This window comes from Dipodomys merriami, unplaced genomic scaffold, assembly GCF_024711535.1.
Source record: "Dipodomys merriami isolate MVZ:Mamm:240054 unplaced genomic scaffold, mDipMer1.0.p SCAF_25, whole genome shotgun sequence".
Lineage (NCBI taxonomy): Eukaryota > Metazoa > Chordata > Mammalia > Rodentia > Heteromyidae > Dipodomys > Dipodomys merriami.
In genome coordinates this window covers 12785001-12801293 of record NW_027203937.1, presented here as the reverse complement: position 1 = coordinate 12801293, position 16293 = coordinate 12785001, and the positions used below count along the sequence as shown (strand labels likewise).

Here is a 16293-nt window from a genome sequence, read left to right as displayed (position 1 = left end):
ACATGACAGACATCACTAATCAATTACAGAGAGCTTTTTCCCAATGTTTCTGAGTAGCTTCAGGATCCTTCTCAACAGAGCTTTCTAGGCAGCAACAACTAATCATGTTGTGAGAAGAGATAAAACATGTATGGCGTCCTGCTTTGGAGCCATGCAACTCTCAAATCCTATATTCACAAGGAGAAAAGAGACCTGATGTACCAGAGATATAAGACTTCCCTCCTCAAAGGACTGTCACCTTCTTGATTTTGTAAAGTTCAAGAACCTTGAACAGGAAATGACCCAACATCAGTGCTCAAACCCCCATCCCTGATCAAGCTATTCCCTTTCCATGTTGAACAAATGGTGGCCCACAATGTATTAATAACCCTAGTGACAGCACATTCTTCCCCTTTTGACAAGGCCCCTTTTTCATTTGGCTTGTACAAGGTTGGTTCAATTTCATAGTGGGTGGCATTCTGTCTTCCTGTAGCCTCTGCCAGTTAGCTCTATTTCTATTTACTGTAGTTCTATAGACTGACAAACTCCCGTTTGCTTACAGAATTCTTTAGCATGGGTTCAAGGCCTTCTCAAGCTGGCCTGACTAGCTTTCCATCTTAGAGCTACAGAACGGGGAGGATGGAAAGGCTAAAAACCAAGCTCCCTTCAGATGCCATTCCAACCATGTTGATTGACATAGAAGTTGCAGGCTCTATACAAGGCTCTACACATTTCTTCAGGTTAATCTCTTTCCTGGGAGAAGACCAAAAAGAGAAGTCAGAAGCAGGAAACTAAGAGTGTGCTACAAATACATGCCAAGACTACCGAGTGGGAGCTGCCGTGCTGGAGTATGGTAGCAGGTCACAAGGAGTTTCTTGCATCATGGGCACACCTTAGGATCAGGTAAGAGGCACCCATCAGTACAAATTAATGTCTGTGTTTTCTTTGGCCAGCTCATTGACACTCACTTCTTCACAATCAGGCTTGCCCTGAATTCTAATGATCGTTTAACTGGATTTTAGTTCTCACCATGCTCTCAGACAGCCTTGCCAGACTGTCACCATCAGACATGCTTTCCTTGAAGTTACCTCCAAGCCCAGAGCACCCCAATCCCTTGCTCCTCATTATAAGCCTGGGTACCAACCATAGACTTCACCTGCTGTCCAGACTCATTGCCATTTCTTCTTTAGTGAGACTGACACCATGAACCACAAGCTCAGATCTAGTCTTACCGTGTGCTTCTGTCCCAAAGCCAAACATCCAATAACTGAAGGGCAAATGCTCAGCTTCTTTCCTAGTCTAAAACAGAATGGAGCGAAGGAGGCACTGAAGTCTAGCCCTGCCAGTGCGGGGTGCACACTGGACCAGCACCCATGGCTGAATTGGTTCACCCTGTGTGACAAGACTGCTGTGCTGGTGAGAAGCCTTCAGCATCAGCAGGGGCCTTAGTTGCTGCATTCTGGGCCAAAAGGAGAACCCAAGGGATCTGGGAAGAGGATGTACTTACCTACAAAGTATGCGAGCAGGATGACCAGTGTGGCAGAGATGACGATGGCGCTCAGGGCTGCACACTTCCAGTTGCAGTACTTGGAGGGCTTCTTGAGGTTCAAGGCTGGCCTGGAGAAGGTGCTGCGGGGCAAGGGCCTGGGTGGTGGGGAATACACGGTGCTGGATGTCAGTGGATACCCTGGGGATGTGGTGCAGAAGAGTGGGGAGGTGCCTCCGGGCTTGAAGAGGAAGTGCCTGCGGATGGAGAGAGGTGGGAAGGGGTCAGGGCCTGCTGGCTGGCCAGGTTCCAGGATCAACCTGAAGGACAAAGGCAGTAGGAAGAGAAGCATGCAGAGGAGCCTGGAGAGAAGGAGAGAGAAGGAGAGTCACCACAGAGAAGATGGAAGGGACAGGAAGAGGAAAGGCACGAGCCAGATCACAAAACAGGGTACACAAAGACATGTTTCCACCGAGCACAACGGGACCGCCTTGCCCATGGGAAGATCCACCCAACCCAGAAGGTGTTCCCCACGCAACCAAAGCTGGCCTGAGGCTCTTTTCCTGGGACAGCTAGGGCTAGGGGGACCATGTCTTGGTCCTTGAGATGATTCCAGCACCCTGGAAAGAATCTGAAGTCTGACTGTCTCCTGGGGACAACTGAGACCTTTTTTTCCCCCTCTCTCTCTTTCTCTTTCTCTCTCTGTCTCTCTCTCTTCCAATACCTGCATTACCAGTGAACCTAGGTTAAAATTTGGACTACTTTCTTTTAAAAAGGAAATTGTGTCACCACTAAGTTCTGCCTATTGTTGAGCTCCTAGTGACTACTACAAAAATCCTTCCAAACCTGATCAGAAGCCAGACTACTGCCTTTGGAGGCCCGGGTGAAATCTGTGTGGGAAGACAGAGGGGCAACTGCATCCAACAGCCTGGCCACAGTCTTGAGGGACGCAGAGCATGATCAAAGCACATGGTTGTGGCCAAACCAGGCGTCAGAAAATCCTGCACAGCTTGGCTTTAACCATGGCCATGGTAGGACTTGCACACAGCCGGGAAATGGGATGCACACTCCTTGATGTCTTAGGGCAAACTCACCCTTGTTGGAGTAGAAGATGTCTCAGGCCATAGAATAAACATAGTCCTCTGACTCCATTTTTTTAAAAAAAGTTGCTACATGAAATGGTTTCAGAATGGTGAAGGCAGCCAATGAGAGATGCTGGAGGCTGCATATTAACAAGATTGCTGTCAATATGCTGGGAGACAGGGTATTCCAAGGACAAACTACTACAAGTTGAGTGGATTTGTAAATGGGCATGCAATCATGCATCACTTCCCCCAGGAGACCCCCGGGAATGGCCTCAGGGCCTACATGCAAATGCAGGAACCACAGAGAGAATTCACCCACAGATACACACATACATAGAAGGAGCATGGAGATGTCACCTACCCGTCACTGTAAGCCCCATCATGGCGGGAGGCGCTGAGAATGTCCATCTCAATGAGGTTGTCCTGCAATGTCCCTAGGAATGGCTGCTTGCCTAGGTTTCTACACACACATGGAGACATGAATGAAGCAATGAGTCATGCATCGATGAAGGGGAGAGTAGAGAAACACACAAAGTGGCTGTTTGGTGCAGCTGTCTATAAGACCAGCAGGTCAGGATTTCCAGGCACTGGGTCAGTGTGCAAGCCGTGTGCAAGGGGTGCTGCTGGCACAGCGCATCCAGAAGGAACACGCTGTCTACCAATCCAGATGTCTGGCAGCTGTGGGCATCAAGCCACAGCACTCACTGAGGACTGACCACATGCCTAGCAGTGAGCTAGACATGTGAACAGCCATTCTTTCAAATCTCAGCAGCTATGCGAGGAAAGCAATGTTACCCTCATTCTACAAATGAGGGAACTTGGATGTGGAGACTTCCAAGGTCACCAGTGAGCAAGGTCAAAGAGGCAATTTGAGCTCAGGTTTTTCTGCTGGTCTCTTCACATCTGTGTAAGCAGAAGCTGGAGACCTGCATTTATTTGGCTTGTCTACAGACGCAAAGGTGCCAGGCCTTTGTGGTTACTGTCTTCTAAAGCAATAACACCCTGAGTCAGTGAGTCGGGAACTTGAAAATCGGTATTTTTTCTCAAATCCCCAGGTTGATACTGACTCTGGTTAGAGTTTCAGGGTCTTCTAGCTGTGGGGAAACCCAGGTGACCATGAATCAGCAAGAAGAGCAGCCCAGGGAAGACATAGAGGGTTGTTCTCTGTCTCCTCCCTGAAGGCGTGACTTCAGCTGACTAACCCATGGTAAAGACAACCATACTTGTGAATGAGGTTTCAGCTGTGCCTGCTATGTGACACTACTCCCACTGGAGTGTTGTGGACCCTGTCTTCTGCTAGGTTAAAAAGACCCTGTAATGATCCATATTTGACAAGCACACACTTGAGGGAAAGAATAACTACAGATAGCCAACTCCGGGTCCAGCCCTGCTGAGACCTTACTTCTGTCTCTAAGGTTTTGAGAACAGTATATTCAAACTCATGTCCTTCTTATGTTAGCTTGTTGTGTGATTTTGGGTAAAAATCTTTAACTCTCTCCTTCCCTCCTTTCTTTCCTTCCTTCCTTCCTTCCTTCCTTCCTTCCTTCCTTCCTTCCTTCCTTCCTTCCTTCCTTCCTTCCTTCCTTCCTTCCTCCCTTCCTTCTTCCTTCCTTCCCCTTCTCTCCCCCTCCCTCCCTTCTTTTCCTCCTCCCTTCTCTTCCTCATCCTTCCCTTCCTTCCTATAAAATGGGGATTACTAAGTTTTCAGATTACTGTAAGGATCAACTGGGATGATATTGGATCATTTTTTTGAGGGTTATACAAATATTATAGAAGTGCTAATGCTAAATGGTAGCTGCTCTCTCTCTTATATTTACCATAAATTATTCACTGTTCAAGAAGCTCTGCCAGAATTTAAGTTCTATTCCCCAAAACAACCCTACAGAATCTACACTGTGATCTCAACTTTGTAGGCTGACAAAGCATGGCTCAGAAAAGGAACTTGCCCAAGGTTGTATCATACAGGAAACAGGCAGCAGAACTAACTCTAGAACCTGGGGTTTTCTGAATCTGTGTCTTCTGTCCCTGTGTCTTCTGCAGTATCATGCCTCAAAGATCAAACCAAGGGTGGCTGTGAGTACTACCTCATAGCTGATGAACATTAACATCCCAGGGGCAGTGAGAGCACAAGGTAACTCTGCTTTGCCACTGAGTACTGCTGTGGTGGTGACCCCATCCCCACACCTGAGGCTGCTAGCCTTGGCCACACGCTGTTCTGATGGAGTTCCGGGCCTTGAGGCTTCTACAGGCCTAGACAGAGCTGCAGGGTGTGATGTCCCTCAGAGGGACTTTATTTCTACCTCCTCCAGGAGGCAGCCTTGCTGGTGAAGGCTTGGTAGCCTAGTGGGAGGTGCAGAGTATGGGAGCAGATAGATCTGGGTTCAGGTATCAAATCCATCAGCCACTTGGCCCTGGCTGTGAGTCACTCACTCTAAGCATCCATAGAAGGGGTAAGTGTTCTCCTCACAGAACTGGAATATAATTTGGATCACATGATTTCTCTGCCTTCTCTGAGGCCCACAAGTTACTGTAAGATCTGGCTCCCCACCAGTTCCCTAATCCTATTTTTCTGGGACACAGATATACTGGCCTCCTGGCTTTCTCAAATAAGCTAAGCCTCTGCTTTCATCAGCCTATATCATTATCCTGAAAATATCTACATGGGTCTTAACCCCTCACTGGCCCTGCACCACTTCCGTTTACACACACATACACACACACACACACACACACACACACACACGTACACACACACCCCAATGTAAAGTGCACGGAGTCAGGAGTGGTGAAGGAAATACATCTGCTTACTGTGTTTCTTTCTAAAGAATCAAGTTCCATGAAGCTGAAGCCTTATTTGTCTTGGACACTGCTATGTACCTGGTTCAAAGAAGTAGGCACAAATAGATCTGTGCTGAATACTGCTGAGTTTGAGGTATATAAAAGGAAGCCTGCCTGGCAGATCGCCAGCATACAGTCAGTGCTCAATTGCAGGTGATGGTTATTACAATTTCCTCCACTCCCTGCATTTTGAGAAGGATATTGAGTCTCTCCACAGCCCACATGCACTCAGCATGAGCAAGCTCTACTTGTGTCTGCCCAGAAGGTCAGGAGAAGTTCCCTGCCTTCCTAGGGTCAATATTGGCTTCATGAATTTAGAATACCTGGGAGTCTAGCTGGCATCAGCAGCTTGGACTGTGTTCCCAGAGAGACAAGCCTCTATGTTAAACATGTTGGAAATAAACAAGCACATTCAGAGAATAAAGACATAAAGCATGAAGACCAAACTTAATAATGATGGAGTTCTTCAAGGGCCTTCATTAAGGGTTTTTTTTTAAATTTTAACTATTATAATTTTCAAAGGAACGATTATTTTTGAAAAGGGAGAGAGCTGATGATAATGATCTCCTAAAGTACAGCTGTGTTAGGATAAAGCTGGGGGAGGGGGAAGACAATGCAACCAATTACAGCATTTCTAGAACAAGAAGGCACCAGAGCTCCTGAAAGGGCTTCCACTCACATGCTAACTGGGAGCTTAATCATTGAGATCATTCTGGAATTTGAAGGGACACAAGCACTCGCCATTACTACCCAGATCCCCTGGTGCCTTCAAACAGCCTTATTCTGTCATTTTAAACTTTAGTTTGTTCGGGGTCAAAGTAGTTGGCTTCATCTGATTGACAAGGAAATTGAAGCCTGGCTCTCATAGTCCTAGAGAGGAGAGTAAAGCTGACACTCAGTGTCCTGACTCAAGGGTCACCACTAAACCTTCTATCTCCTAAGACTCCGGGTATCCAGGTCTGAAGGAATGAAAGCTCTAAGGATTTCTCCATGGGTCTTGAGCTGCTGAAAGCACATGGGGTCATGGCTCTGTCTGGCCTCTGTTTACCAGCTGGTAGCTCAAATATGGAGACCTGATTCCGTTTTCCTTCCTATTAGCGGGTGCTATTACTTCATTTTACAGATATGGAAACTGAGGCCAGACAGAGTTAAAGCCTGCCAAGGGCCAGACAGCAAAGAAAGCATGGGTGGGACTCAAGTCACACATCTCTGACTCAAAAGCTCCAGCTGTCTCTAGCAAAGAAGTCACTGAGTTCTGGGAGGGGAAACTGGCCTGCAGCCTTGCTGATTCTGGCAGTCTTTGACAGGGAAGTAACTGGATCCCCTTTGGACTTGGGTAAACCCTAGAGCAGCCTGAAGCAGGGGCTTAGAGGCCCACCTGTGTGACCCAGGCTAGGCTGAGCTCACCTCCCAAGGGTAGAACAAATAATCTTGGGGGAGGAGGGGAGTCCCCAGCAGGGCTTTCAGACTGCCCTGCTAAATAGCCTGCCTCCTCCTCACAGTAAGCGGCCCTCCTAGGCTTTGTGCTTGCTAGACAAGGGCTCCACCACTAAAGCCATGCCTCCTTTTCCTTTTAGTTTGTTTTCTAGATAAGCTCTCATGCTTTTCTACTTATGTATACCTCCTTAGTAGCTGGATGACAGGCATGTGACACCACATGGACAAAGTGTTCTGGACCCCTTTCTGCCCACAAAGCCCTGGGATAGCCGCCATTGCATCTGATTTTTACAACCATACAGTAGGGGCAGGACAGATCCCACATTCAGTTACTGAGACCTCAAGGTGTGTATCTCAGGGTGGGGGTGGAAGGGAAGTTTTAATGACTCAGCCCAGACCATATGAATAGTTATACAGTGAGCATTTGAACAAATTAATGAGGAAAAAACAAAACAAAACCAAAAATGAACTATCTCTTCCAGGGCACAGAGATTCACTGGAAGGATAACACCATAATGCTGTTCACAGTTCCTTATCCACTTCTGTCATCCACATCCAGAGCCTATGGGGGGAAAGTACAGCCTCCTTTTCCTGCAGTTCCCGTCCCTCTGCTGCTTGCCTCCCTTCCTGTCAGTCTCACAAGGCCGCCTGTGGGCCCGCTACACCAACTATTTGCCCTTTCTCCAAATTGTCATGCTCTCTCCTGGCTTTGTGCCTCCGTGCAACTATCCCTCAGCTCAGAAGTTCACTCTCCCCTACAAATGCCTACCAGTGGATGCCTGGTCAATCACCAGAATGGGAGCAGTAAACACTGCAAAGGCCCTGGAGCCAGCTGGCCTGGGTGCTGTGGGCAGGCTTGCTGTTTGCTACCTGTGAGACTTAGGCAAGTTATTTAACTTTCCTGTGATTCAGATCCTTCATCTTTAAAGTAGGGATGCTAGTGAGATGACCTATCTACGCAGAAAAGAGTGAGGGTACCATCCTGGCTACTGTGAAAGGCTCTGATGAAACTGGCCATTAGCTGGGATCAGGGAAGTTGGGTTTCAGAAGGATGCACACTCTGACTACATACAGGTGGCTGACTCACTGTGCTCACAATATGGTTAATGCTTAGCACCTATTTTCCTCTGGGGAGTCTGGAATTTGGGTAAGTTCCAGGCAAGAGGTCCCCATGTAACTAGCCCCTAGTAAAACCTCGTGGTACTGGCATCCTAATGAATTCCAAGAATGGCAACCTTTCGTGCATTCCACTATCTGCTACTGGGGCATGACATGCATCTGTCCTGTGTGATACCTCTGAGAGAGGACTCTGGGACCTTGGACATGGCTGGGAGCCCCAGACTTTATCCCATGAGCCTTTTGATTGTGCTTTGTATCTTGTCACCATAATAAATCAGAGCTATAAGTATGTGTGGTGCCTTGTGAGTTCTACTAGTAAATCATCAAACCTGGGCATGAGTCAGGTACTAGTGGTTGATGCCTGTAATCCTAGCTACTCAAGAGGCTAAGATCTGAGGATCACAGTTCAGAGCCAGCCTCAGCAGGAAAATCTGTGAGATTCTTATCTCCAATTAATCAGCAAAAAAGCCAGAAGTGGAGCTGAGGCTCAAGTGGCAGAGTGCCAGGGTTGAATGGAAAAAGCTAGGACAGTGCCCAGACCCTAGTACACATACACATGTACACAAGTATGTATACACACACACACACACACACACACACACACACACACACACACACAACAATAACGAGAGAGAGAAAGAGAGAGAGAGAGAGAGAGAAAGAGAGAGAGAGAGAGAGAGAGAGAGAGAGAGAGAGAGAGAGAGAGAGAGAGAGAGAGAGAGAGAGAGAGAGAAGGGGAGAAAGAAAGCAACAACAAACTCTGGGCATGGTCTTTGGGGCCCCAAGCATACTATTTATGGGAGAGCTAAGGATTAAAAGCCATGTATGAAGTGCTGAGAGGAGCACCTGGATGCCCAGCGAGGGATCTATGGGTGTCTGTTATGACTATTACTTGATGCTCCCGAGAAGAGGGAACAGCTCCTGCCATTCTGTTGTCTCCATTTGCATACCATCTACAGTGCATGTCTTCATTTTACAAGTCTACCTCTCTCCATAGATCATGAGCTTCTTATTTAGCAGTGGGCTGTGTCTGAGGCATGTCTGTGGATCATTCATGCTTAAGGTTTGGCCTGGCCTGCCAGAAGAAACCATGTTTCATCTAGGAACCACATCAATACTGGCTTAGACTAGAGACCCACCAGGTAGCTCCCAACCCTGACAGTGGGTAAGTTGTTCCTCAAATTCAGTCTGCCAATCAGCTGCAGGCTCCTTAAGCAGGCCTGAGATGAAGCTGGAGCAGAGGTCTGGTTGCCATCCACTCTGGCCTCCCCTTCATCCAACAGGAGCCTGAAGGGTTATTAATCAGGCAGTCCCTGTGAAATCAATTAAGTGTCGGATGTTGCACGGAACAGAAGTGGATCAGGGGTTGGGGGACCCTGAACACATGGCTCCCAGCAGGTTGCATTATAGATGTACTTGTGGAGCTTAAAGCAGCATCTTACCCTAGCTCTAAGGAGCATGAATAGGACCAGGATCCTCCCTGGGGTTCTTAGTAAACTCTGGGGATAGCCAGAGGTATGGCAGTAGCAGAGAATACAGCAGGCCTACTGAAGCCCTCTCTCCTTCCTCCTTCTGCCAGCTGGTCTTTTTGGATCAGCATGAAATGTAATCCCTCCCAGTCATTCTACCAGCTGTTTGCTTAGCTATTTGCTATTGACTCTCAACATGGATTCAGCTTGACAATTAGGGAAGGGGCCTATCATTTGTTTTTATGGCACCAGGAGGTTCCCCTTCTGTTAGGGAGTGGCAAGGGCTGTTAGGGATGCCCATCTCAAATAGAGCTCGCTGTGTTGGGCTTTAAGGACTCTGCTGATGCCTCTCATCTTCCTTCTCTCCCTGCAGTTGGAGGACTCCTCAGTCACATGACACTAGGTTCCCTGGGAAGTCTTTTTGCCCCACTCAAGTCTCAGTGGCACACACTTATGTATGTATTTGTTCCATTAGTCTCTCATTTAACTTTTGTCTTCACAGTTCTCAGTTCAAACCCGACCTAGTCTCTGTGCTTATGTCTATCAGGGCACGTAGCCTGCCACAAGTCTCTTCTCTCACGTGCCTTCCCTGCCAGACATATCGAAGGCAACGAGGACTACGTGAGAGCTAGGAAAGTGCTTAAAGGCACCTTGAGACCAAGAGTGACTTCGACAGCAGCATGGCGGATTCAAGCTAGCTGTACATCCTTTGACAAGTCTACCATTTAGAAGTGTCTCCTTGAAGCTGGCTGGCCCATGATGATGTTGGCAGAAAAAATATGGTCAAAGTCATACTGTGCCAGTTCCAGATCAACTCATGCATTTAAGCAATGAATGTGGAAGGGCAGAGGATGGGCAAGGCAGGTAAGCACTGGCTGAAGAGGCAGGATGGAGCTACCATTAGGAAAAGCTCCCTAACTGCTTTCCTCTACCTCCCTTTCCATTAAAAATCTAAAGACTTCAAGTAGGAAGCCCTACTTTGGCTCCTAAAAGAGAAAAACAAACATCCAGGCAGAAAGAGTGGCCACTGGGGTCTATGCAGAGAGTCGGACTCATTGATCAGTTGCTGGCCTTTCTCAGCCATGTGCTACTCAATAAGCACACTGGAAATAATGGCAATCTGATTAGCCACCCTGGGTGGGATGACAGACAATTATACTACTTTGTAACAGATGAGGGCAAAGGAGGCGGGTGGGAAAAGTCACACATGATTTTAAAAGGCATTAACAGAAGCCATATTAATTCATGGAGTGGAGTGTGAGGGGCTTCTGGGCTGCATCTCTGGAAATCTGCTTTTGGAGAAATAATTTCATAGGAGGACAATGATTCAAAAGGATCCTGTTTTTTCAAGCTCAATATACAGATGTCGTAACCATGTGTCAGGTAGAGTTAAATGGGTACACCTTCCATGTGCAGATTTTACTTCTCGAACGTAGTATGACTGTGGTGCTCTTCACAGATAAAGAACAGGAGTTGGGGAAAATGAAATCTATGATTCCTAGTACTCTAAGAGATAAAGCAGAAGAAAAAAGAGGTCCCATAGTGTCAGCTCAAGATGCTTGGATTTCAGCTTAGAGAAAGCAAGGAAAAGATAGACCCTCCTCAGTTCAGAATAGTAGGTTTGTGAGTTAAACTAATTCTTTTCTATATCTTTCTGCATTTCTCCTGGATGGTGTTTATAATCATAATATTTTATATTGTAGAAAAAGTGGCCAAGCATAAGGAAGGAAGAGGCTCTAGAACGCCTATGGACTGAGGTCTCAGAGTTGGGGGAAGCGTGGTGCAGTAGGCAACACTGGGCAGGAAGTTAGGTGATCTGAGTTCAAGTCCTAACTAGATGTTGACCTCCCATGTGACTCCCTAGGGAAGGAAGGACCCATTGGGATTCTCAGCTTTCAAAACTCCTGAATGGGGTTATCTTAACAAAACCCATCTCATACGGGTGTGGGGATTACATAACATCACACTGGCCACCAAGGCTGATGGGTAAACTTTAGGGACAGTTGGGCACAGGGGTATAGATGGCTAAGGACTGCAGGAAGGACAAGGAGTTCTCATCCTAGGTCCGGCATGCTTGATGCTGGGGTGGGGCAACAGCCTGCTCTGTAATACACATACACACGAGCTCTTGCCTGCTTTTAGACCAACCACACTTAGCCGGCACCATCATTGTTGTGTAGACAAGGGAGGTGAGGCACAGTAGGATCTAGCAACTTGGCCAAGGTCGTACCTTTGGTAAGCAGCAGGTTAACACTGGGCCTCCAGTCTGTTAGATTGCATGTACTTTCTGTCCTGAACCCCACCACCCTTTTTCTCCAGTTATCCAGGCTGGGCATCTGATCCAAGCTTCTCAGTAGTCCAGGTAGGTAGCAGGGACACAGACCATCTCAAAGCCACCTAAAGACCTCAGTGTTCTGCCCTCAGAGCCATCTACACCCTCCTTGCATCTGCTGACCCACCCACCCTGGGCGAACCTGGTCTCCAGCGGTATGTTGCTATTGAGCAACCAGTTGTCCTGGGCATGGGCGGGCTCCTGGGCGCTGCCGGCTGGAGGCTCTCCTGACAGCGAGTGGTCCGTGGGTGCTGGGCTGGGGTTGCTTCTTGGAGTGAAGTTGCCCCTGTTCAGGGAGTTGATGGAGGCCGCGTGGTGCTGGTTGGGGGTGTGGGCATGGGAGAGCGGTGGAGGTGGTGTCCGGAGTCGAGGGTGGTTCTGCAGGCCGCCAGGGTGATCTAAAGCACAAATACACGTGGTCAGCTGGGCAGCAAGCTGGGTTTTGACCCTCAGCTGAGGGGAACAGCCACAGAAAACTGACCAAGACTACAAAAGGAAAAAGACATTCATCGAGCTCTGGTAAATTACACAGAGTAATGCATTCAGTGAATGTGCAGTCAACTGATATTTTTTCGATCCTTTAGTATTTATTCTCGATTTGGAGGGGTAAATGGGTAAAATGAAATTCCTGCCACTGGGAATTTTCCCACCAATCTTAAATTCCAGTAGCAGAAATAATGAATGAGATAACAACTAGCTGGCCAAGTTGGCCACTTCATCTTTCTTCTATAGGGTATTTAGGACATCAGTGGTTAGAGTCCCACACAGTAGCACCTGGGAATGTGTTTGAGATGGAAGTTCTGGGGTTCTGAAGTGAGGCCCAGGAATCTGACTTTCACAAAACCTTTTAGTGACTGATACTGTAATTTGAGACCCACCAATCATATAGGATAAAGCCAATGAGGCGAATAAGGCGAATAAATAAAATACATACATAGTTAACTGAGAGGCTGATAAGTCTAAGAATGCACAGAGCCAGGGTGCTGTGGTCTGTGTATAAAGGTACCTGTGAAATATAAGTGGATTCAGGGAAAAGATGACTTTTGAGTAACACGAGCCATGCTAGTGTCTTGGTCCTAAAAAACCACAACACATTTATTGTGTATCTACTATGTGCTGGGCACCATTCCAAGCCCTTTGCAGGTGACAATTCAGGTAATATAGCCCACTATAGAGCAAGCACTGCTTTGCTTTTCTCCCCATTTTACAGATGAGGAGATGGAGATCAATATTTTATTTATTCCTTTCAACTATCAGAGTAAATGCTATTATTATCACCAACTGATGGATGGTAAAATTTAAGACTTGGATGGGTAAGTACAGTGGTCAAGGATATATTGCCAAATAGATATTATTTACAAAGAAAGAAAACAAATCAAGTTCCTAGGCATATAATAAAGGTAGCATATAGCTACCATCCGCACTAGTTATGCTCAGAGAAAGCTTTGTCTCTTGAAGCTGAGTATTATGGGGTGGGGGGGTGGTGGTGAAGAAGTCAGGTAACGAGAATTGAGTCTAGAGCCTACTATCTTACTACTCATAAACCACATAACCCTGGCTAAATCACTTCACCTCTTTGAGTCTCAACTTTCTCATCTGCAAATGGGGAAAATAGTTACAGGGATGAAAGGACTACCATGCTATCCAATGAAGCAGTGGGCAATACATATTACTGAGTTCACAAAGTAGTCTCATGTTCCCCATGAGAGGCCTATGCTTTACATAGCAGTCTGAGAGAATAGGATTCAAACCACGGCACACAAGGAGTCGGTGTTCTGGAAACTATCAAGCACCCAAGTGAGAGGCACTATTGGTGTGATGGGTATTTTTAGTGGAGGATGCATTACTCTGCTTTTTTAGGTAATCTGATCTTTTATGCCAAAGAGTTATAAAGCAAATCTGGTGGGAATTGGGAGAGGCAAGAGGGCAAGAGGAGTCAGGAGTAGGAGGGAAAAAGAAACAGAAGCCTCTCTGGAGATTATTTCCTTATTCTAAGCTGTTACCTTCTCTGTGAAGCCCACACTGGGCCTGTGGACCCTTTGAAATCTGGTGTACATTTGTCTTCCAGCCTTACCTGTCATCTGTTCCCTCCCTCCCATGCCTTCCACCACAGCCCCACCTCTTCTTTAGAGACCAGGGGGGCCACTACCAGGTCAAGTGGTTGAACCTCAGGACTGAGAAGAGTTCCTAGGGAAGCTACATGTCTTCATGAAAATATGAAAAGACGCTGAAGTCCCAGGCCAGAAGGGAGCAAACAGGGATACCCCTGGCAGGGAAAAGAGAGAGCCTGGCAGCCTGCCTTGGCAATGTCCTAGCCAGGGTGCAGGCAGCCATGGACCAGGGAATAGGCTAGGCTGGGCAAGATCATTTGATTTATCAGCTGTTTTCAGGTCAGAGGCCAGAGGCCAGTGTAGAAGCAGCCTTCTGAGTGTTCATCCCCTTGCTTGTCCCTGCAGGCAGCTGGTTAGAGTCCAGGGCATCACCGCAGTGAGAAGCAGTGACTAATTCACAGCTATGCAACTATTATCAGGAGACCAGCAGAGCAAGGTGACCTGGTTCTAGTTCTTGCCCCTGCCCTAGTAGTCAGCTTTCTCATGGCATTTTACTTAATTGATAGCAACTGTTGGCGGCACCTCTGCCTGTGTGTGTGTTCACATTCTTTTCTTTTGTGTTGGTCATGGGGCTTACACTCCGGGCCTGGGTGTTGTCCCTCAGCTCTTCAGCTCAAGGCAAGCACTCTACTGCTTGAGCCACAGCGCCACTTCTGGTTTTCTGGGGGTTAATTGGAGATAAGAGTCTCACAGACTTTCTAGCCCAGGCTGCCTTTGAACTGTGATCCTCAGATCTCAGCCTCCTGAGTAGCTAGGATTACAGGTGTGAGCCACCAGCACCCAGTGTGTGTTCACATTCTTTAACTTCTAATGCTCACAACACCCATTAGGGGGCAGTACCAATGTCATTCCCACGTAACAGATGGGTGAGGAAGCTGTGTTCACAATAGTAGAAAGAGTCCTTATAGATCCAAAGTCTAAAACCATCTTCTAGACATGATATCTTTGCATTAATCTTAGACCTGTTTAGCCCATAGCCAAAGGCAGCACCCTCAGAGTTAACAGTAATGTCTGAGGTTCGGGCCAGGACAAGCCTGCCAACAAGCCATTGACTGAGGAGCAGGGACACCAGGCTTTACCTTACTTATTGCTGCCAAGAGTCCTGAGAAGATGAGATTCGACGTATAAGATCATTTACTACAGATCTGAACACTAACTTCCAAAAGAAAATTCCACTGTAGGGATAGGGAATGTTCTGGTTTAAATCCTCTAGTTTTGGATGTATAGTTCAATTGTCACCCCTTGAGAAAGGCTTCCTTGATTTACCTTCTCTCTCTTACAATGCACACCTTTCACCTCTGCCGCCTCCCCTACCCCCATGCCATCTCCTCCAGCAGGTCTGAATGTCCCTATATCTTCCGGGTGCTTACAGGTCCCAGAAGTGAGCAGATGCTTGATATAGATTTGCAGAGACCAGTGCAGCTGTGTGGGCTGGACAGGCTGATGAGGAGGGTAAGGCTCTTGTGGGGGTCTATTTGCATGCAAAACATGATGGCAGCCTATCTAGGCCCCAGCGCCCAGGGGCCCTTACATTCCCTATTTACCTGTCTGGAGCCAGAGCTGCAGATGCTTTTGGCCAGGCCCTTCCTTTCCCTTCCTTCTTCTCCCTTTCACTTGAGATCCCTAAGAAAGGGGACCTTGATGTTTCTCAGCTTCCCAGGGGAAAGTCTGCCTTTGTGAGTCTGGCAATGGTGCCTCCAGAGTTTCCTCCAGTCAGGGTGGATATTCCTTCCTGTGACTGGCCAGGAGGGAAGGCAGGAGGTGATGCTATGAAGGGACCTTCTTGACCTCCATCCTGTTACATGCACCCCTCTTTAGAGGGGATCTCAGAGCCAACTCACTCCATCAGCACCTACTGAGGGCCTGTTTTGTGCCAGGTCTTAAAACTGGGAATGAAACAGTGAACAAGCGAGATAAGACTTAAGAGCAACTTCCCTTGGTGTTTCTAATTATTGTTCTAACAACTGACTTTACTTCTCCTCAGTCAGTGCATCTGTGCAAGGGAAGATGTTCTCACTTTATCTCCCTGGAGGATGAAGAGCAAGGCCTTCTTGCTCAAGTACCAAGTATACAGTGGACTCATACTGAGCCTTTGTTCCACTCATTTCCATATCCATAGTTACAGTACTGAGCTGGGCTGGAGTCTAGCAGACTCTCAATAAATGTTTACAAGCTATGAGGAAAAAACTGCAAACAGGTAGTTAAATTTCTTGCCTATATGAATGGCTACTCATCTCTTGCTCCCTTCAAATAAGCACTGGTACAGTTGCAACACTCTGCTCTAAGTTCCGAGGCATGCTTATTCTCACAGATATAGCTACCATACGTTTCTCTCTAGTGAGCCCAAATGGGAGTCATTTTACTGTCACTTGTGTATGTCACTGTTGGTAAAGGCCACGTGCTTATCTGAGTTTTGCAAGCCTGGCTTTCCAGAAAG

At 47.3% G+C, this 16293-nt stretch overlaps 1 protein-coding gene across 12 annotated transcripts in view; it reads right to left on the bottom strand.

Moving 5' to 3' along the window:
• The window catches only part of Tenm4 (teneurin transmembrane protein 4), an 805909-nt gene that overhangs the window by 232919 nt on the left and 556697 nt on the right, over positions 1–16293 (bottom strand). For 9 of the 12 annotated variants that reach the window (XM_070034906.1, XM_070034904.1, XM_070034908.1 and 6 more), the window contains 3 exons: positions 11888–12143; positions 2912–3010; positions 1487–1722 (listed from right to left, as the gene is read on the bottom strand). In XM_070034906.1, coding sequence (XP_069891007.1) covers positions 1487–1722; positions 2912–3010; positions 11888–12143 — 591 coding nt within the window. The remainder of the gene's footprint in view (positions 1–1486; positions 1723–2911; positions 3011–11887; positions 12144–16293) is intronic. The other 3 variants (XM_070034911.1, XM_070034915.1, XM_070034912.1) reach the window with 1 other exon arrangement.